The sequence below is a fragment of the Squalius cephalus genome, assembly GCF_949319135.1.
Source record: "Squalius cephalus genome assembly, chromosome: 18".
Lineage (NCBI taxonomy): Eukaryota > Metazoa > Chordata > Actinopteri > Cypriniformes > Leuciscidae > Squalius > Squalius cephalus.
In genome coordinates this window covers 11457849-11480287 of record NC_137139.1, presented here as the reverse complement: position 1 = coordinate 11480287, position 22439 = coordinate 11457849, and the positions used below count along the sequence as shown (strand labels likewise).

Below are 22439 nucleotides of genomic sequence, written 5' to 3'. Positions count from 1 at the left end.
GACGCAGATATTCTTCTCTTATATCGAAATCCTTTAACATTTTTCTTTACAACTTCTTGTTTTAGACTTCTAATTCATGACCGGTGTTTTGTTTTGTCCTCTGCACTTTGGCGTTCATCAGTACGCCATGCGTCGGGTCAGAGGTCACTCTTCTGTCTGAACTAGACTTGCGTATGGCCGTTACCGGCGGAAGCCAGTGATTATGGTTTATAAAGTCATAAATATGGATATTTTTCTTACAAAAATGCACCGCTGCGCTTCAGAAGGCCATTATAAACCCATGGAGTCGTATGGAGTACTTTTATGATGGAGGGATGCACTTTTTGGAGCTTCAAAAAAAATACGGGCTCTATTCGCTCCCATTATAAAGCTTGGAAGTGCCAGGATATATAACTCAGATTGTGTTTGGCTGAAAGAATAAAGTCATATATGCCTACTGTATGATGGCTTGAGGCTAAGTAAATTATGGGATAACTTTCATTTTGGGGCTAACCCTTTATGATTTCAGAACACACTGTAATGGGTAAAATATGAGGGTAAGCATCAATACAGTATATACACTCACCTAAAGGATTATTAGGAACACCATACTAATACTGTGTTTGACCCCCTTTCGCCTTCAGAACTGCCTTAATTCTACGTGGCATTGATTCAACAAGGTGCTGAAAGCATTCTTTAGAAATGTTGGCCCATATTGATAGGATAGCATCTTGCAGTTGATGGAGATTTGCGGGATGCACATCCAGGGCACGAAGCTCCCGTTCCACCACATCCCAAAGATGCTCTATTGGGTTGAGATCTGGTGACTGTGGGGGCCATTTTAGTACAGTGAACTCATTGTCATGTTCAAGAAACCAATTTGAAATGATTCGAGCTTTGTGACATGGTGCATTATCCTGCTGGAAGTAGCCATCAGAGGATGGGTACATGGTGGTCATAAAGGGATGGACATGGTCAGAAACAATGCTCAGGTAGGCCGTGGCATTTAAACGATGCCCAATTGGCACTAAGGGGCCTAAAGTGTGCCAAGAAAACATCCCCCACACCATTACACCACCACCACCAGCCTGCACAGTGGTAACAAGGCATGATGGATCCATGTTCTCATTCTGTTTACGCCAAATTCTGACTCTACCATCTGAATGTCTCAACAGAAATCGAGACTCATCAGACCAGGCAACATTTTTCCAGTCTTCAACTGTCCAATTTTGGTGAGCTCGTGCAAATTGTAGCCTCTTTTTCCTATTTGTAGTGGAGATGAGTGGTACCCGGTGGGGTCTTCTGCTGTTGTAGCCCATCCGCCTCAAGGTTGTGCGTGTTGTGGCTTCACAAATGCTTTGCTGCATACCTCGGTTGTAACGAGTGGTTATTTCAGTCAAAGTTGCTCTTCTATCAGCTTGAATCAGTCGGCCCATTCTCCTCTGACCTCTAGCATCAACAAGGCATTTTCGCCCACAGGACTGCCGCATACTGGATGTTTTTCCCTTTTCACACCATTCTTTGTAAACTCTAGAAATGGTTGTGCGTGAAAATCCCAGTAACTGAGCAGATTGTGAAATACTCAGACCGGCCCGTCTGGCACCAACAACCATGCCACGCTCAAAATTGCTTAAATCACCTTTCTTTCCCATTCTGACATTCAGTTTGGAGTTCAGGAGATTGTCTTGACCAGGACCACACCCCTAAATGCATTGAAGCAACTGCCATGTGATTGGTTGATTAGATAATTGCATTAATGAGAAATTGAACAGGTGTTCCGAAATAACCTGACGCCGAAATGTCTTTTGATGGAGTAGGTCAAATTTAAAAGAGAAAAAATATAAGATGATCAGGATGGTCTGATTAGGTGGAAGGCAGAAAACATCTGGAACACAACTACTCGCACACACTTACTGCAAACCAGAGAGGAAATTACATCCGTTGAACAATAATTCAGAGTGGAAAGTTTTTTCCTCTTTTATTGTTTTTTTTTCCTCTCTCCACTCTTCCTCTCTGATGGATGGTAAAACGTGCAGGTGTGGGTTTTCTTTGATATGCGAGTCCACATGTTTCATTCGGAAGGGTCTTGGCAGCCTTCGGGAGAAATCGTCAAAGCCAGAGCCTCTCATCAGCGGACCCAGAGATCGTCCAGGTCTCTGACTGAAGGTGTTGTCTAGATCGAGCAAGGTCTATAATCAACTCTATTGATTAGATGTAATTGGCACAGCTGATAAAGACATCAGATCAGTCTGCTCTCATTGGGTTCGGGCAGTGCACAAAGCCACCACACTAACTCTGGCTCTGGAGTCCATTAATTAATCGAAAGGGAAATTGAGAGAGGCATCTGTAATAATAATAATAGAAAGCCAGATTTCACATGTTGTAATCAAGGGTTGTATTGTTGCTCTGTTTTTGAAGCCAGCCAACTGATGTAGGCGGTATTTGAAATGCGAGATCTACTGTGCTGGATTACTCATAATTACTCTAGGAGCAAAATCAATATTGTGCCATTTTTCATCTTGATTGCGCTTAATGCTTAACCCTCTGGGGACCAAAAACGCGCCGGCGCGTTTTGCTCGTTTTTTTTTTTTAGCAATGAAAATAAACACTAAATGCTCTGTTAATTTTGATCTTTCATTTTCGTGTAATACATCAAACGATCCTGTTCAGTTTCTATTTTTTTTCTGTATACTCACAATAAAAATAAAGTGTTTTGCTTTTTGACAAATAAAGAAAAATTAACATGATGCGATTTCTGCCTTCTCACTGTCAGTAAACTCCCATTTGAAACGCGTTCGAAAATGATCTATAACTCCGCGAAAATTCAGTCAAACAGGCAAACAGACCCACGGGCATAAAGCTTGAGATCGCATCTGTTAAATGAAGTAACTTATATAAAAAACAAATATTCTCATCTTCTGTAATCTGTATAAAAAGAGAGCGACTCCAGTCGAGCTCATTACGAGCTAATTCACAGTAATGTGACCACTCCCCGGAGAGCGCGTGCTATTCAAACGCAAATTCTGAGAACTATTGAAGATCTGTGAAACGCCCACATCAGCTGTAAACAAAGCGCGTCGCGATCGAGTGAGGCATAATATAGCCTACCTTATGGAGAAAAGATTCCTCAGAACAGTGCTGATATGAGGAACAATATATCCTGATATGAGGAGCAGATCCCGCTGAGGAGTGAGGTAGGCTGTTTTCTTTTCTCAAGTGTGGAATAACGTTATGGAATAACGTTAGTGTAGGCCTATGCAAACCGCAAAAAGATGAATCGCATTTCTATAATATGACTCGCCTTTCTGTGAGATGAATGAAGGGTACATATTTGTAAAGACTGTTTAGCCTAAATATAAATCGCGCGTCTGTGTGTGAAAGAATAAACTGCTTTGCTATAGCCTACTGAGATGAGTAAAAATCGACTGGAATATGTTGAAATAAAATGTATTTGTATAAGCAACGTATTAAACTGCAAATTAGCATTTATATGCCCTAATATTTCATAAAAACAACGCTACAGTCAGTCACTTGTTGACTAGATTTGGGTACAGTTTTTAGGCTACTGTAAAATATACTGCCACATAAAATAAGCTTTTGTTTAGCAATTTCTGCTCATATCTAACGTTTTATATATATATATATATATATATATATATATATATATATATATATATATATATATATATATATATATATATATATTTGTCAAAAATAAAGTCATAGACTAAGATGTTAGATGTTCCAATGCGGCTATATTCAAACTAATGAATACATATGATAAAATGTAGGCCTATAATCTTTTTTCTTTTTCTTTTTTACAAAGAAAGAGTACACTTGAAATATTGTTGAAATTGTAATTATTGTTGTAATTGTAACATTTTTAATAAAATAGCAAAACATATTTACAAGAGAGATGTAAGCAAAATCTTAAATGGTCAATATAAGTCTTCTTCTAAATACATCCTTTGTCCTTGCATTGTGGCTCAGTCAGTGTCACACCTGAAAGGATGGCTCATTAGGCAGAGTCATTATGCAGAGTGGGTGTGAACTACTCCTCCCCCTCGCATATTGGCTTTCCAAGCAAAACCTGTTTTACACCATTTAAATCAATGTATTTTTTTTTTGTGAACGATAAAGCAAGACTATTTTCATATAATTTTGAAGCTAGAACTCAAAGGGACCACATCCATTGGTCAAAAGTCTTGTGGACACATATTTAATATGTGTTTTGTGGTCTTAATTCAGCAACTTTCATTTTTATTTTTTCCAATAACCACGCATAAACATTATTCTCTTAAAAATACAAACATCTACATACAAGTTGCTCGCATATTATGGTAGCCCTGTTTGTGCTATATATAGTGAATTTACACCTTTGTCATTAACATGTTTATAAATAACTGAAAAAAGCACAAATGTCAAGGCATGTCAGAACATCTCAAGGGCCCCAAAAACACCTTGGTCCCCAGAGGGTTAATGAATATCGCAAGAACGGAAATCAATGATCACGACGAAGCTCCAGTTAGGGCCAAAAAGTTAAACATGCGGCCGTGGAGCCTATTATGTTACATTAATGAACTCATAAACTAATCACGCATAAACTCATAAACTAAATATCAGGATTTCTCTGACACACGTAGACCTAGATTAAACAAATTAGAAGTTTTTGGATGGTGGGTCATGATCCAAAATGAGTCACAGTTCTGATCTGACACAGCAGGAGAAAACAATGATAGACTTATATAATGCAATAAAACTATCTACATAATCATGCATAGTTTAGTTATAATACACTTTTAAAAGGGAGGAGAAAACAAATTCACAAAATGCAGGCGGTTTTCCTATTTTGTTACATATTGCTATAGTTCTATTCAGTTCCTGATTATATTTATAAGTTTGATATGAAGACATTTTTATACAGTGTATTTTTATAAAAAAAAAAAAAAACTTTATATACTTTCATTATGATATACACTACCGTTTAAAAGTCAGTAATAATTTTTAAAAAACAAATACTTTTATTATATCTAAAATAATACTAATACTCTGCAATTACACAATCAATTTATCAAAAGTGACAGTAAATACATTTACAATATAACAAAAGATTTCTATTTCAAATAAATGCTTTGAACTTTATATTCATCAAAGAATCCTTAATTTTTTTTATCACGGTTTCCACAAAAACTGTTTTCAATATTGATAATAATAAGAAGAAATGTTTCTTCATCATCAAATCATCATATTAGAATGATTTCTGAAGGATCATGTGACTCTGAAGACTGGAGTAATGATGCTGAAAACTGCATAACTGATATCATTGCCATTGACCCTCTGTTTCTCTCTCTTTTTTATTGTAGGGATCTCAGTATGAACAACATCAGTGAGATTCAGCCCAACGCTTTCCACAACCTGCACTTCCTCAGTGAACTGTAAGTACATCTGAATGGCATTTGAACCTGGACTACATGTATTTCAGTTGCGTTCACCTCTATGCTGTGACAAAACGGTGTAGGCTACAAAAAAAAAAAAAAAAAATCCCACTGATGAGTGGTTATTTATGTGAAGTGCTTCAGTGAAGGTTAAGTTTGAGAATGACGCAATTCCAGATGTGTTATACAAGACCTAGATACCATAAAACCACGAATAAATAAATAAATGAAATCATCAGCTTGGGTGATAATGACCTTAGCATGCGTTGTGTATTTGGGTAGTTGACTTACAGTATAACATGTTGATTAACTTTATCTCTGTTAAAAGTATATTCATATGAATTTATTACCCTTTTTTAACATTAAAATGAATATAAGGGATGGACCATTTAAATTCACTAGTATTTTATTCTTGGGGAAAAAAACCCTCTTTATTCCTATATATGCATGCTGTATACACACTGTATACACACTGTGTGTATATATTGTATAAACAGCTAACAGCTTAAAATATTTCTTAAATTTTTTTCTTGCCCCATTATTTCTCGTTTGAAGCGGAATTTATTTTTATAACAGTTGACATGAATGTTCTATGTGTTTTAAGTACAAATATTGAAATACGAATGCTTTAAAAAATGAAAAAATAAATAAATAGAAAAGTTACGTGAAAATGTATAAAAACTTAAAATAGTATAGCATTTAACACTGCAGGATGTCAACTACTCATATATATTGGGTCTTCATCGCACCAATTTTGATATTATTTTGGCCAAAAATGTCAATTCTTCATCGTTTCCTATGTCAGACACATTTAAGACTGCATGTGTCAGAAAAAAATGCTATCTTCAAAGCTCAAAGATGCTACAGTACTTCCTTCAGTACTTCATCAGAGCCACATAAAAGATCAAACATATTTTATACCAACATCCAGCATGTTCATACTCTGTCTAGACCTTTACATGTCAGACATCAATCAAAATAAGTAAACTAAAGCCAATATAGCATGTCTGCTCACACTTTTCCCCCTGAAGGACCAATTAGCTCAGGTGAGTCCTAGCGTAACCCCTGTGAGAGTCTCTGGAGAGCGTTAACACTGCAATGAAAAGCACCTGGCCGTCGCGGCAGCTCGCACATGTTCCCGTCAGCAGGAGCGGGAGCGGGAGCAGGTCTGCGGAGCAGCTGGGAGTCGGGACACCTGACTGACACTAACAGGATGGATTGGGAATGCCCAGAGCTGTCAGAAAGTGTTGGGGAACATGCAGACGGCAGGAGGCCTGCAGGAAATGTAACATTTTTCTAGGAGTCAATATTTATGGCGTGGCTGTCAAAGCAAACGGGCAATTTCTCATTTCACTTCACTAAATTAGTTCTTACTTCCCTGGGAATAGCGTGCTGTTGCTACATTTCAAACAAACAGGTTGATGTAGAGGAAGATGTCGAAGCTTCAACAAAATAGCAAACCTGAAACCATTCTGTCTGAAACCCTTGAGTCCTAACCCCTCTGTTCAACTAACTAACCTGATTCTGTGTTAATTGAACTTCAGGAAATTCTATGAATTCACACATAAATGTAATTCATCAATAATAAAAATAAATAAATATCAATACAAGGATCTTATTATATAACAATATATTAGGATATAAGGATTTTATTAATAAATAGAAAATAATAATAATAAAAGTAGGTAACAAACAAACAAATGAATGAATGAATGAATGAATGAATGAATGAATGAATGAATGAACGAATGAATGAATGAATGAATGAATGAACGAACGATTGATTGATTGTAATATTGTATCACAATATATTGATATATGATTGTTTTATAGAAGGTTTTATTGAGTCTTTATACAATCTCTCTTTTACCAGGGAGTCCAAAAACAAACGAAAAGAAATTAATATACAAACACAAAGAAAAAACAAAAAGCCGCATGATAAACAAACACAAAAACATACTAGAATCAAGGAATAAAAAACAAATGCAGACACACCTACACATAATACATGATAAAAAAAAAAAAAAAAAAAAAAAAAAAAAAATTTATATATATATCAGATCAATAGATCAATATCTAAAGTGTTGATGCAATATTGTGAGAAAAAGAATTGGGACATAATGATATACGGCTGTAACGCCTCCAGCGATGCTTGGCTGATATACTGGAAGCGTATTAACATTGTACACCTCATTAAAATCATATCAGTTTTATTTTGACTGTATTTATTTTTTTAAGGAATATAATAGACTCCTTTGTTCCTATTCAATAACTGCTTTATTAACAGCAAGAAACTCCCAGAGACAGTTTGACTGAAAACACATTACAGCGGTATTAGTGTGAGATAAATTTCAAGCTTAGCTCTCTTTGATGTGCTGCTGGGAATGATGAATTTGTGTGTTTTTACCCTTTCTGGTACTCATTTACACCCCTAGGCACCGCACTTTGCAGAGTCATTTCACAAGTCTAAATTACAATTCTGAGGATCATCTGTAAAGTTCTGTAGCCTATGCCCCGGGGACGACGGCGGGCTCTTTGGGAGTTCTCGCTTTTTCTTTTAGTCTATGTTACACCTTAAGCTGCCCACAAAGAATCGAATGATTAATTGGAACAATCATATGTGATAAAATGCATATGATGAGAGAATACAGACAAGTCTTTATGTTTATGGTCCAGAGAGGCGGATCTGACCCGACCCAAACGCTATCCCTCCACATCCTGTGTTTGAGTTATGCGGTGCGTGTCTACTTCAATCAGAGTTCAGACTGAGCCATCAATATCTACTTGTTCACTTTTGTAACACTATAACCCACCAAAGTCCCTCAGCATTACATAAACTTCTCCCATGACCTTCGACTGTTAGATTCTGGCTGCTGTCCTATCAACTGCAAGGTCATCTGCGAGTGTGGAAGGGGGAAGAGGAAGTCTTATTGTGCGCCTTTGGGACAGATGAAATGCAATCTGAGCCGAGCATGTCCTTTTTACTTCCTAAACCCCACCTTTTGACTTCTGCTCTACCTCACCTTCTTTAGAGTTGATGATTTTCTGAGTTCCGTTCCAAAAGCTAGTGAGCTTTGTATACTGTCTACATGCTGTAGCAAATATTGGCCAGATTTACTGACATCTTGCACCAGAGCAAACCCTCTTTTGGCGTTAAAAAACTACTGTCAGGAATTACTAAAGACATGCAGTGAAATATTAGCACTGAAAAAGTGAAGACAGGGTTATTTTTGCGGCTCAACTTATTGCATATGGTCTTGGAGGAATAGATCTGCTACATGTAGGTGTAAGGTGGTGACCCAAGGCTTGTAGGTGTAAATATATTTTTTTCTGCACAACAATAATTTAATCTTTGATGACTGATTAAGTGCAATTTACCTTTATTCCATAAGGTGTCAGTGTCTGATACACAATGATAAAATGACGTTTCCCTCATAGTTACTGCAGGCAGAAAACAAAAGAATAGGAAGAATCATCAGAAAAGCTTAAAATGGCTCAATGATTTACTGCAGAGCAAGTACTGAACTCAATCAAATATTAGTGTCTCTGTCACTTGATGATGGATCTGGAGAAGAAGCTGTCAGCGATCAAAAATATTGATTTTGAAGATGTTGAAAATTATATGTTTGAGATCGCGAATATGAGCCAGATGTTGAATGTAATTTAAAATGAGCTGACAGTGATGATGGTATAAAACATCTGCTCAAACTGAACCCTTCCAAGCTCCGAAAGGTAACAAAATATGCTTTATTTTATCCTTCTGTATTTGTTACTCTAATATCAGGAGAGTTTTTTATTATCACGACAGGTAGAGATCCATCCGTGGTCCGGGTCGCTAAAGACCCGAATACTTAATGTTGATCGGCGAAACATTCATGCATTCATATTTTTAAGATTTGAAGTACACTACAAGTGCAAATTGATTACAACTAAGTGTATTTTTTTTCATAAGACACCTCACTAGATTTCCAGAAAAGACAAGAGATAAATAGTTTAAATTGTTTGTATAAAGTAGCACAAATATATTAGAAGGCTTAAGAAAAGGAGGATGGGTGTGAGACAGGAATTCCAGTCCTTTAGTATTAAGTAAAAAGTAGAGAGAAGTATAACCTTTATTACAGAAATACCTCGTACCTATTTCATAAACTTAACCATGATTTGCCCAGCTGACAAAAATGCAAATGCAAAATGCAACCAGCCTAAAGTGGTTTATCTGGCCTTAGTCATTTAGCTGGTTTCCCAACCTGACAAGTGTCCAAAACCCCTCTAAAACTATCAAAACAGACCAGCATAACCAGTTGGAAGACCAGCTAAACTTCATGTGCTGGTAGCACTGAAGTACAAGCTTCATTCTCAGGCTTCGTCCGTGACTGACATGTCAGCAATATTAAGAAGAGAGCACTCCGATGCTAAAGACCTGGAATTCCTGTCTCACACCCGTCCTCCTGTTTTCTTAAGTCTTCTAATCTTCCTCATCCTGTGTGAGACTCAAGGCCACGGCCAGCTCCCCTCTCCCACCTTTCGTTCTGTGTCTGTAATGGCTCTCAGCTGAAATCACAGTTCATGGCTCCTTCGTCATCAACCAAACAAACCCCGGCCAGATTGCTCTGTTGCTTTATTATTGCAAGCTGATGCTGAGCCATTAGAGGGCTAAAGGTATCTCCATCTCACTGCAGTCCACAGGACACTGCTCATGGGGTTTAATGGGTGCATTGTTGCCCCATTTGAGAACGGTTAATCCCTCATGCGAAGGCCATTAATCAGCATCTCTGACGGCATTACGGCTGGCTGGAAATTCTGCTGGTGTTTGCTTTACTAATTGCGATTTGTAGCGAGCGGGAAGCTCTCACGTTCTCTCCAGTGAAGGTTAACTGGACACACTGTCAGAAAATGCATGAGAACTGTTTCCCTTTAGGTTCAAGAGGAGGATCGGGAAAGCAAATGGAAATATTTGAGTGTGCACAGAAATTCTTATGACTATTAGACCCTGTGTCCACCAAAGCGTTTTACATGTGGATGGCATATTTTTCCAATTATTTTCAATGGGAGCGCCACGTTTTTAAAACGACACGAGGCGCTGAGTGTCTTTTTACTGGTCACCGAGGATTGAAGAATGTTCAACTTTGGGTAAAACTCAGGGCTCATCACTGTCACTTTTTACCCAGCCGTCCAATCGCAGTGGAGGAGGGGCGGGACAATTACCACACTGACCAACCGTCATATTCTGCTTGTTCAACTTCAACAGATGACAACAAGAAGCATAATAACGGTACAAAATAATGAGAAAACAGCAGTTAAGAAAGCATCAGATCATAGAGATGTGGATCACGTTACTTTTATATAGCACTTTGTAAAATATTTAGCTTTAAAGCTAGCAGCTTTACAGTATTAAACATGAGAAAAGTGTCAGTGTTGCTTCCACTTAAAATTACAAGTTCATTTTCTCCTATAAAGCAGCTCTCCAGTGTGTTCATGTTTTCACTCGCGGACGTCAGACCTCGACGGACTGAACAGAAGAAAGGAACCGGAGAAAATTTCCTTGTCAAAGAAGGCGGTGCACACCTACCTAATACGCAATCGTCACGGACCAATGGTAGTTTGAAGGTGTTTAACAGTTTAACAGCTTTGGGGAGCTCTTTCTCCTGGGGAACACCTGAAACAAACTTCGTTTTGACCAGATTTTGTTTGAAATGACGTCCTACCAGTTTGTTCTTCGCTTGAGGTATGTCAGGGCCTTAAAAGTGGACACTTGGCCCTTAGTGGCACCCTGGTGAGGCGAGACCCTTAGAGCCTAATCCAGCATAGGACTTCCATGATGAAATGACGCTGGAGCTCACCAGGTTGTGATGACCCATAAGCCCTTCTCTCGCAGGCCCTCTCTGACGTGTACCCAACTAAGCCTCAGCATCTGATGTTTTCTTTACAAATGCTTGTGCAAATCAATGAAAATGTGATGAATACTGCTCTCTTTCTCTCTACCTCTCCTCTGTTCTCTGGGGCCAAATTTTGAGATGAAAGCCTTGAAAGGTATCATATGAGGAAAAAGACCAGCTGCGATTTTAATGTAACCCCCTCAATAGATGTAACCCTGCTTTGGTCCCCATCTCCGATTTTATGACAAGAAGCCAAAAAAACAAAATATAGAGCTCTGGCAGACTTCAGCCTTGGAGGAGCGCAAAAGGTTTTGTTGGTCTCCACTGTCCACTTTCATGTCGTAACATTTTATGAGACATACTTGTTGCTTTGTGTTGCTTCCAGTGAGGACGTGACTGCCATGGAGAGGATTTTAATGGTGTTTTGACCCTTTTGAGGACAGAATAACAATGAAGCATGAATGAAAACACTAACACATGGACACAGACAGACAGAGATAAAAACAAACAGACAAGAGAAGAGATAGATAGATAGATAGATAGATAGATAGATAGATAGATAGATAGATAGATAGATAGATAGATAGATAGATAGATAGATAGATAGATAGATAGATAGATAGAGAACAATTACTTGTTTTGTTTTGAATTTTGATGATTTTCATGTGGAACAGCAATAAACACAAAGGCCTAAACTTGGCTTCATGAATGAGTGAACAACCTTCGTGAGGACACAAACAGTAGTGCAACTGTGATCCAAGTGCAGAAATCATTGGTACATCATAGTTTACGATACAAGGGGAGGTAAATCACAGTGTAGCGTAATTGTCCAAGAAATACAGAGGGGTCCTCAGCAAATTTACTAAACACAAACCACAGCAAAAACACACAAATCACGTCTTGACAATGTTTGGAATTCACATCTGTTTGGTGTATGTTTATACATGTAATTTGTGTATTTTCACACAAAAAATTGTGTTTACATTTGAGCTGCAGCGAAAATCTAGGTAACGAGAAACAGTTTGAGACGGATAAATCTTTTTCCGAACTGTGGTATGTGTGGAGAGGAAGGTAGATTTGCTTTTAAAGGGATAGTTCATCCAAAAAAATACAATTCTGTTATTATTCGCTCACCATCATGTCACTTAAACCTGTATGACTTTCTTCCTTCTGTAGAAGTCATTGGTCACCAAAACCAACATTCTTCAATGTATCTTCCTTTGGGTTCCACAGAATAAATAAGGTCATATAGGTTTGAGACAAGGAGAACAGGACAAAGTTACATTTTTTTACTTTATTTTTAGCTCTAAAAGCTCTAAACATATTTCCATGCTATGCTTTACTCTACATTTATGGAAAATAACATAATTCCAAATTCAGATACACTGTAAAAAAAAAAAAAAAAAGTTGTTGCCTTAAATTTTTAAAGGGGGGGTACAATGGTGTTTCATGTATTCAGAGTTGTTTACAGTGTTAAAGAGATAGATTCTCATGCTAAACATGGGCAAAGTTTTAAAAAAATATTTTGGACGAATAACGGAGAATTTCTATGCTGAAAATCTTACTTCCGGGTTGGTACAAGTTTGGGCTGGTTTTTTTTAGATCGTGGATCTAATGACGTAGATCAGAGTGCAACTCCTTATATGAGCATTTCTCTCGGAAAAGCGCGGCCGCGCACACGTCGACTAGAGGAGAGCGAGACCGCGCACATCAACGCGCTTCAACATGAAATCATCGGCAGCACTGCATAGGATTTGTTCAAGAATGTCTCCAAAAAAGTGTGTATTTGGATGTGAGGGAAAGCTTACCGTGTTCAGTTTTCCAAAGAACCCAGTGTTACAGGAACAGTGGATGCCGTTTGTTTTTCCGGGGCAGCAACGGAGTGTAGGAAGTGCGGTTGTGTGTTCTGGTCGTTTCAGTGACGAATGTTTTATTAACAAGGCCCAGGTCGACGCTGGATTTGCAAATCGTTTGCTATTAAAACGTGGAGCGGTCCCAGTGATAAAAGACCCCATTCATGTAAGTACAACTGGACCGGATTTCTGTCTTTTGCTGGAAATCAAGAACTACCGCTTGCCTCTATAGCTCCGCCTCCAGGACCTCGGCTTTTTCCGGAGAGAATCGGAAAGCTGTATTTTTCTTTTCTAAATATAATAAAACTAAACACTTTTTTGAGATATTAAGGATGCACTACTACTCTATAGGTACTCAAGATTAACATGAGATTAGGTGAAACTGTGCATGTTATGTACCCTTTAAGTACAATCAATTTGGATGTTTCAGTCATTTCAACTTAAATTACATTAAACTGACTTAAAAAATTAGTTGAATCTTATATAAAGTATAAAACTTATTTTGATGAGTTAAAGCAATGTAAAAACTCATTTTGTCATAACTTATCATATAATTTTTACAGAAAGGTACTGTAGACAGACAGGTATATAGAGGGACAGACAGACTCTAAAATCATTATTTCCATGCCACGCTTTAAAGGGGTCCTATAATGCATAAAAAAGTCTCTGATGTCCCCAGAGTGTGTATGTGAGGCTATAGCTCAAAATACCCCACAGATATGTTTTATAGCATGTTAAAATTGTCACTTTTTGAGGGTGAGCAAAAATATGTTTGTGTGTGTGTCTCTTTAAATGCAAATGAGCTGCTGCTCCCTGCACAGGGGGTGGAGCTTCAAGAGCTCGTGCATCTTCAATTTCCTCACACAGACACACACTGAAATTTTCAAAAACTGTTTAGCCTTTTATGTTCAAACCGGAGTTGGACAAAGATGGAGAGACTTAAAGAAGAAGTGACAACATGTAGAATGCAACAGAACATTTCTGAATGGTTAGCTGATAAATTTATGTAGCTGATGTGGAGTTAACTATCTTCTAGTCACTGATTAGCATATTATGTCTTGATAATTTATAAATCACGTTCCCGGGGGTAAATTTAGGTAAATTTTAGGGTTAGTGATGTCACTAACCCGGGAGGAAGCTCGTGTAGTTCCTACCAGCCGTTTGTTGTAGTCCTTAAAAAGCGATTTCTGTAAAAGAATATCTCCCTTTGCTTTGAACTTTGAGCATCGTAACTTTGCAGATGTTGTTTATGCTCAAACAGAAACATTACACACTAACTAAAGTTAGAAAAGTGAAATCATAATCAACCACCCCGCTAATCTACATTTACAACATAACATAATTCCAAATACAGCTTAGTTAGAAAAGTCATAAAGCTATAAAACTGTCAGAATCTACAAACCAAAATTGTAATCTTCATTAAAGCTGTTTAAGTTACACATTTTTACAAATAGGCTGTGTGTTAGAACAAAATCACCCCTCTCTCTTTAAGGATGCAGTCCCATGACCTGAAGGAGGTGGTAGTGGATCATTTTGATTGACAGCTGTCAGAGCAGGTGACAGCACTGGAGTCACCTACCGCAGAGTTCTGGATGCTTTTCCCACTCTGTCCTGCCATAATAAACCGGCAGCCCAACTCATATGGAGCAAATTACACAGCCCGTGTTGCTATATCCATCAAACACAACCCCCAACACACACACGCACATGAACATATGCATGGACTCAGTTTAGTAATTTGTAACATGTCTTGTTCAATGTGATGGTCGTCAGATCAATGTGAAGTGATCATAGAGATGAGCTGTACACTCCACACAGACACACACTTATGAAAAGAGAGAACCACACACAGAGAAATGAGCTGCTGTCTTCAGATCAGAGGAAGCTTCTGCCGAGCAGATGAGCAAATACAGACGCCCGATCATATATATTCAGCATGAAGGCCGATGACATGCATTTAAAATAACACCTTGCGCAAAACGTAAAAAATGACACTGTCTGCTTTACACAGCAGTAAGATAAACAGCAGGCTGCCACAAAATAAATCAAAGTCCTGCTATTAGCTAGAAAATATAACTTCAGGAATCTTTTTAAAGCGAATGGTAGATCTCCTTACACACATCAAAGGAAAACTTCTTGTGAATATAAATAGGTCCTTTAAAACACACCTAGCAGACACGCAGAACGAAACATGTTGTGGCAGAGCTCGGCGCACAGCCAAAACTGCCACTACTGTATTTAGAGATCTTACAACCTAGATTTCACTTGTTTCCTTTGAAATATTTAATTCCTTCTTTTTTTTTTTTTTTTGTTTAAAATCTTTTTATGAAGAATCATTGTGTATGGCCACATAACTAGAGAAGATGGAACTTGTTTCCTCAAATTTGCACATTTACACATTTGGAAGATGCTTATCCTAAGATACTTACATTGCATTTGTACATATTTTGCAGCTCAGGCTCAAATGTAAAAAAAAAAAAAAAAAGTCTTTCAAAGTGAAATAATAGAGGAGTACAGTTTTTGGGCCCTATCATACACCCGGCGCAATGCGGCGCGACACAAGTGTTTTTTGCTAGTTTCAGCCTGACGCAATTGTTTAAATAGCAAATGCATTTGCACAAATTTGTGCACCCATGAAACCGATGGGTTTTTCAGGGTGTGTTCAGGTGCATTGTTGACGTGTTGCTATTTTGAGGCAACTGAAATAGACTGAGCCATTGACTGAAACCACCAACTGAAACCTGGTCTAAAATCAATGGCACAATACTTTTTTTATTTATTTTATTTATTAAAACACACCCATTACTCATTAAGAGAATAAGGACAACCCCTTTTAGACCATGCACCGGATGCGCCGGGTGCACCGACCATTTTTCCCGTTGTTAAACTAGCAAAAGTGGATTTGGAATGGCCCTAAGTGCACTTGTGCCGTGTGCTTTAGACCATATTTAGACCTTTATCCGAACTAGATACACGTGAATCTGGCAATGATTTACATTGATCCTAATTGAAAAGATGAAGAGGTTACTGCTCTTTTGAAAATAATAAATCACGTTTGAAAATAACTAAACCCTAGACGACATTGTTAACAAAAGCAAACGTGAGAGATGCCACTTTAGCTGCTTCTACAAGTCTTTGAGCTCTTTTATCGTGACTTATGTTTCACGGGACTCGTACCCGACCAGGTGAGCTACTGAGCAAGTTTACCATACCAGAAAAGCCACACATATGGAGCTGATGGAGTGATGCAAATGTCCAAATGTATTAGTTTATAAATGATGCACTAGGGTAATAGTGTTTTGAGGTCATATCATAGTATTGTGCAAGGAACTGCTTGGAAATGTCTTTATTAATCGATAATCTTCCACTGTAAAGTTGGTGTTGGTGTTTTACTGCCTCTAGTATTATCTTCAGCTGGAAAGTGAATTGTATGAATAGGTACGTTTTTAGCGTTATAGAGGCACATTTTCCCAATGAGCCTAGATTGATATTTTATCAATGTCTGCATTCCTAGTGATTTAAAACCACAAAATTGGTATCTGCTAGCATCTTGCGCTAATGTTTGAGCTTCATGGTTAAATATACAGAATCAGTCAGATGTTTGGACACACCTTTAGTACTACTTTTAGGTCTCTGACACAGTAATGACAAGAAACGCATTATCTTTAATAAGATATTTACCCCGAGGATTGTTACTAACCATATTGAGGAGTGTTTAAACGCATCTCTATGGTCACTGTGCAGATCAAGCTAAATAAATAACTAGACTGGAGGTTTCCACCCACCTGCTTTCTGCAGATGATCTCCTAGGGCGCACCACTCCCCTCTCTCTTTTAAAGCCCTTCTTTTCAATCTCTCACTGATCTTTAATCCCTGTCATTAAGGATTCATTTAACACTTGTGAGTGAAGCGCGATTAAACCATCTTTAGAGTTCTGGGTTTGTCTTATATCCTGTAATTAATGAAGGATAATTGGAGTGAGTGGAGACTGGAGGACAGAGAAGCTTACAGTCGTCAAAACAACTTTTATGTTACAATTAAAGCACATCTGCTTTAATAACTGAGCAAAAATATCAGACTGTACTGTATCCTATTCTTTATTTGGAGCCTTTCCACAATACTGTGATGACATGACCTCATTTTTATTACACATTTTATAATGACTTTAAGATTTAATGGCCAGATTTACAAAATAATTTAGCGTGAGATAAATAGAAGCGCAGATGGGAGTGGAAAGTTCTGTGTTTGATCTACTGACAACGCGCAAATTAAGGAACACAGACGCAGCCGGATTATTTCCATAATGACCAATGCAATCTACCAAGAAGCGCAAATTAGCATCTGGTTTAAGGGTACGTTTACACGACAACGATAGGCTGAGTTTTTCCGCGCACAGACGACACCATTGTCAAAACGATCCCCATTCACACTGATCCGCGAAAACTACTAAAACGCTGTATTCTGCCATTAGATGGAGATGAAACACAATAGACTGAACATGTAATACGCATGTGCATGACGTCATCGTCTACAGAGATTTTTTTGTTGTTTACACGGAGACCGTTTTCAAAAACTTGCAATATGAAACTCGTTTTCAAAAGGCACCCAAAACGCCGCTGTTGCGTAAACGGACGGCCAAAAACACTTAAAAATGTACGTTTTTAGTTGAAAATGGTGTTGTGTAAACAGCCCCTAAGACATGCTGTTTTTGGTGGTAAATAATGGCGCAAATACCAGTAAATTGACTAGTGCAAACCTTAGTAAATCACCATGATTCATTTAAATACACTCCTCCCATAAATTTTGCGTCTGAAAGGGAAGCTCCTACAAATGCATATGCAATAAGGTCAGATGCAAAAATAACCCTGTCCACGCCTTTCAGCGCTAATATTTCACTGCGTGTCTTTAATAAATCCTGACAATAGTTTATTAACGCCAAAAGAGGGTTTGCGCTGGCGCAAGCTTATAGTAAATCTGAAAAATATGGCTGTGGAAAAACATTTTCAAGAGTTTTACTTGAGCAGGCAGATCAAAAGGGCACATGTTTGAGTTTGTAATGCTTTAATTTGTGATGAACTGAAATCGTTTGGGAAAGAGTATGGAAATCTGGCTTGTTGCGAGATAAAAATCTTACTTTTATTTCCACGGTCTAGCTGTAAGCCAATGGTAGCTTTTAAGTCATGTACTGTTTGCACGCGTGCCTCTGAAGTAACACGCCGTCAACCTTTGTTGTATCATGAGTAATCACATTTTCCTTGATCTTTTGAGATAAAAGTGCTTGTACTATGAAAACGTACTGTAACTTTCAAAACTCCAAATGTCTATGATGTTAGATGCTCAACACATGACAGTCCACGTTTATGCGTCAGTGACGCCTATTGGATGATCAGCGAGGGAAAAGTAGGGAGAATGTTTCTCAAAAACAGAAGGACTATGTGCCTGAAAACGAATACCTCATTCAGATTAGCATGGATAAGCACCTAAAAATCTGTAATTAATTCTACTGAATAATAGGAAATATATTTGTTAGACCCATCCATTAGACAAACACAAAGTTAAAGTGATATTTTAATCAACATATTTAAAAATTTACAGATACAGAAAAAGATACAGAAACCTAATTTTGTCAAGAGTAACAGATACATAAAATACTACTAATATACTTTAATATATACTTTAATATATACTTAAATTATTAAAAAAATAATGATAATAAAAGAAAAATGTGATGGCCTCTTGAAAAGAGTGGCCCAAAGGCAAGCATTTTCATCTGTATTTTATTTTAGAGATAATCTCCTTTCATCGTAGATATTCACAGAACAAAATATCGTCAAATCGAGAGCTCAGTGCAGATGTCTTTCATCAGACAGTGATTTGATATTACAGTCACAATGTCAGACACAGATAAACACACTTAGATTAGCACCTACGTAGAAAACCCACACCCTGCCCATGTGTTTGCAGATAACCTCTCCTCCTTTCTCTTCTCTCCTCTCATCTTTTCTACATCAGAGATAATGCCACCTGGAAAGATTAGCTATCGAAATGCCTTTCACATGCGGCCACTACATTTTCACCTCACCCTGCTACCCTCATTTTGATTCTCTTTAGTAACCAAAACATGGTATCGCACTGCATTTACCCGAACTGATTTTCATTGAACTATGACTCAAACTGTCTGGGTATCTTTGACACTTTATTTTTGATTAGTCTGAATGTTTTTTGATCCCCTTACGGATTCTTTTAGATATTAGATAAGGCTTATGTGTGAATATTTTTTTATTATATATATATATATATATATATATATATAATATATAATGCTACATGTTCATAGTATTTGTATTTGTTTATAGTACACTGGGTTTAACTTTATTTATATGGTCCACTTTAGACTTTCAACAAACTATAAGAAACTTTGCAACTACATGTCAATTAACTGTCATTGCAGTTTCAGTAGACTAGTAGACTGCTAGTAGACTGTTGTACACTGTTAGGTTAGGGTTAGTAGAATAAGTTGACATGAAGTTGGAAAATCACTTATAGTATGTTGGAGGAGCATCAAAATAAAGAGTTAGCAGATATTAAGTACACAGTCTACTAATACTCCAATGACTGCTAGTTGACATGTAGTTGTTACTTATAGCTAGTAGAATGTCTACAGTGGACCATTGAAATAAAGTGTGTACAAACTAGTAGTGTATCTTTACTGCAATTCAACTACTTTCAATTATGAGTAGCAGTTTGGAATCAACAGTTTCAAAATAGCTTCCACAACACTGGCTTGTGAAATCAAAGTTAGGAAATTTGGTATGGGGAGTCTGTCTTAAGTCTTATCTGTTCTTGTGAATTTTTGTTGCTCTATGTATGATAAAATAGGCATATTACAGGATTTTTTTATTTTATTTTTTTATCTTCCTTCCCACATGGGACAGAGCAAGAGTCCTGTGATAAAGATCTGTGTAAATGCCAATCCAATTTTTTACGAGAGAATCAAAAGTGGCCGTGCGCAGGCTATTTCTGCACAGGTCAGAGTTTATTGTGATGATGAATACATATTTGAGGAGAAGACAAGGTCACTTTCAGGGAGCTGGCGAGTTTGATTTTCCATCGTGCTATGAAACTGATATCATAGGAAACTGCGTTGCAAATAATACGACCCGGTTCTTAGGGTTTTCAAATCAGTGATATTTTCACCAGTCAGAGAATTCTTCCGATTCAGTTGTTCAATAATGCAATACATATGTGGTTTCAGTAATTAAAGTAATCACAATTCGCTCAGGTTTATTTTTGCCATTGTCTTGCAGCACTGTTTAAAAACAATCATTAATTCTGATTTGTGTCACTAGCATTGCAGAAATGAATCAATTCTGCAAATAATTGGTTATGCATGGGATTTACATTTTTGTGAATGAGAGGTGTTGCAATTTTACTCAAATCTGAAAGGCTTTTTACCTAGTTCTGCTGGTGTAGATTCCATGTGGATGAGAAAAACCTTTCTCAGTTCATACTCACTGATACATCCAAGGGATGAGGGCAAAGTTTCACCAGTGTGAGTCCCATCAAGGCCTTATTTTTTTCTTTCCCTGCTAACAATTCTTCCCTAAAACTCAACTGAATTTACCTCTCCATGAACAAAGCAAAATTTTAAAAAAGACAAATATGATTAAAGTTTTATGGTATTTTGGCCCCCAATGAGGCATCTAACAGAAGACAGATGTGCTGCAGGGGGCCTAACACTAACCAGCCATCCCAAAGTTCTTTGCCTCTGACTTGTTGTCAACTGCTTGTTGTCAACACAGCTTTGAGTGGTCTAATAACAAGGGCCAGCCTCCACCTTTTTACACACACTATCTGCGACACAGCCGATTCTCGTAAACTACTCCCAATAAACATGCGGTTGCCACTTTATGAGGTCGCAATTGATGCTAAAAACAGACTGGAACTGCAACAATGGAGCTGTTAGTAGGTTGTGATTATACTTTTTGACAACCAAATGTGCACTCGCACTTAATTTCAACAAACATCTGTGGTAAAAGTTGCAGTATGAAAAGGCTCAGCTCACACTTCATCTGATGGAGGCTTTTATTGTTTGGTCTGACTTGGACAGATGCTGGAGATATCACACTACAGCAAGTAAATATGCTTTGTGTAACTTGCATCCAACAAAATGCGTTAATTCTGTTTTGAAAAACTGTTTTTGAGTTTTACACCATTTGGTCTTAGGATCAGTTTAGAGCTGAAACCCAAATGTATCGAAGCTTTTGAAATGGTTGCCACCAATAGCATATTTTTCTCATTCACACCTTCCTTAATCTCACCATTCAATGATTCTTTGTAGGGGAGTGGAGAGTTAAGGGCAGTTTGGACAATTTTGGACTGAGAACAAAGACTAGTAGGCTGGCATGGGTTATTAGGAAAAGGTTGAAAGAGGTTCTGTTTAACACGTTGTCTCTTAGGCTCTTTTCACACTTGGTTTGATTGCTTGGTCTGAACCTGAGTTTGATTCCATTCCCCTCCTTCTGCTTCCACTAGTTTCTTTTCAAACTGTACTTTTGGGTTGGAATTGTTGTAGTATGTGTAGTATTAGATCTCCGGCATCTTTCCAAATCATCAATGTGAGTACCACCTTAAGCACTATTGGCTGACGACTCAGTACAAGAAGTGAATTTGTAGATTTTATCCTGATTTGTTTGTGCACAAAATGATCAGAATACCACTTTCAAACCAACCAAATGAGGGGACCTATTTTGAATAAGCGATTACTTCACAACTGCTAAAAAGTATGTTCTATATAGTATGAATGTGTGTTGAATGAATGTAATCTGGACGTACTACATCCGCCATGTTGTCATTTATCATGTGACCTACCAACGTCAGTTGTGTCGCTTCACCTCATCTGACACTTCAGAATCTCCCCGGAAGAAGTATCCAGGTACTCTTTTAGGAGCACTGTGAATTTGAACATACTTCTTTTGTCACATTCTGTTTTTCGTCTACTATATAGTAGGGAAGAATGTGATTTCAGATGCAGCCAAAATCTCTAGTGCTGGTGTGTTCAATCCTACTCCTGGTGGGCCACTGTCTGGCAGACTAAGTTTAGCTCCAGCTCCAATAAAACACACCTCATCAAGTTAATCACGATGTTTAGTATTACTAGAAACTTCTAAGTTCCAGATATCTGTGTTGGGCAAGTTGAAGGGAAAATCTGCAGGACATTGGCCCTTTGTGAGCAGGATTGGACACCCCTGCTCTAGTGAGAAAGTGTGGGGCGCAAAGTGTAGCCTAACTCAGTGGCT

General features: G+C 37.8%; 1 protein-coding gene across 1 annotated transcript in view; it reads left to right on the top strand.

Moving 5' to 3' along the window:
- Positions 1 to 22439, top strand: part of lgr6 (leucine-rich repeat containing G protein-coupled receptor 6) — a 91015-nt gene that overhangs the window by 37017 nt on the left and 31559 nt on the right. The window contains exon 2 of the mRNA XM_079848447.1: positions 5343 to 5414. Within this exon, the coding sequence (XP_079704573.1) occupies positions 5343 to 5414 (72 nt within the window). The remainder of the gene's footprint in view (positions 1 to 5342; positions 5415 to 22439) is intronic.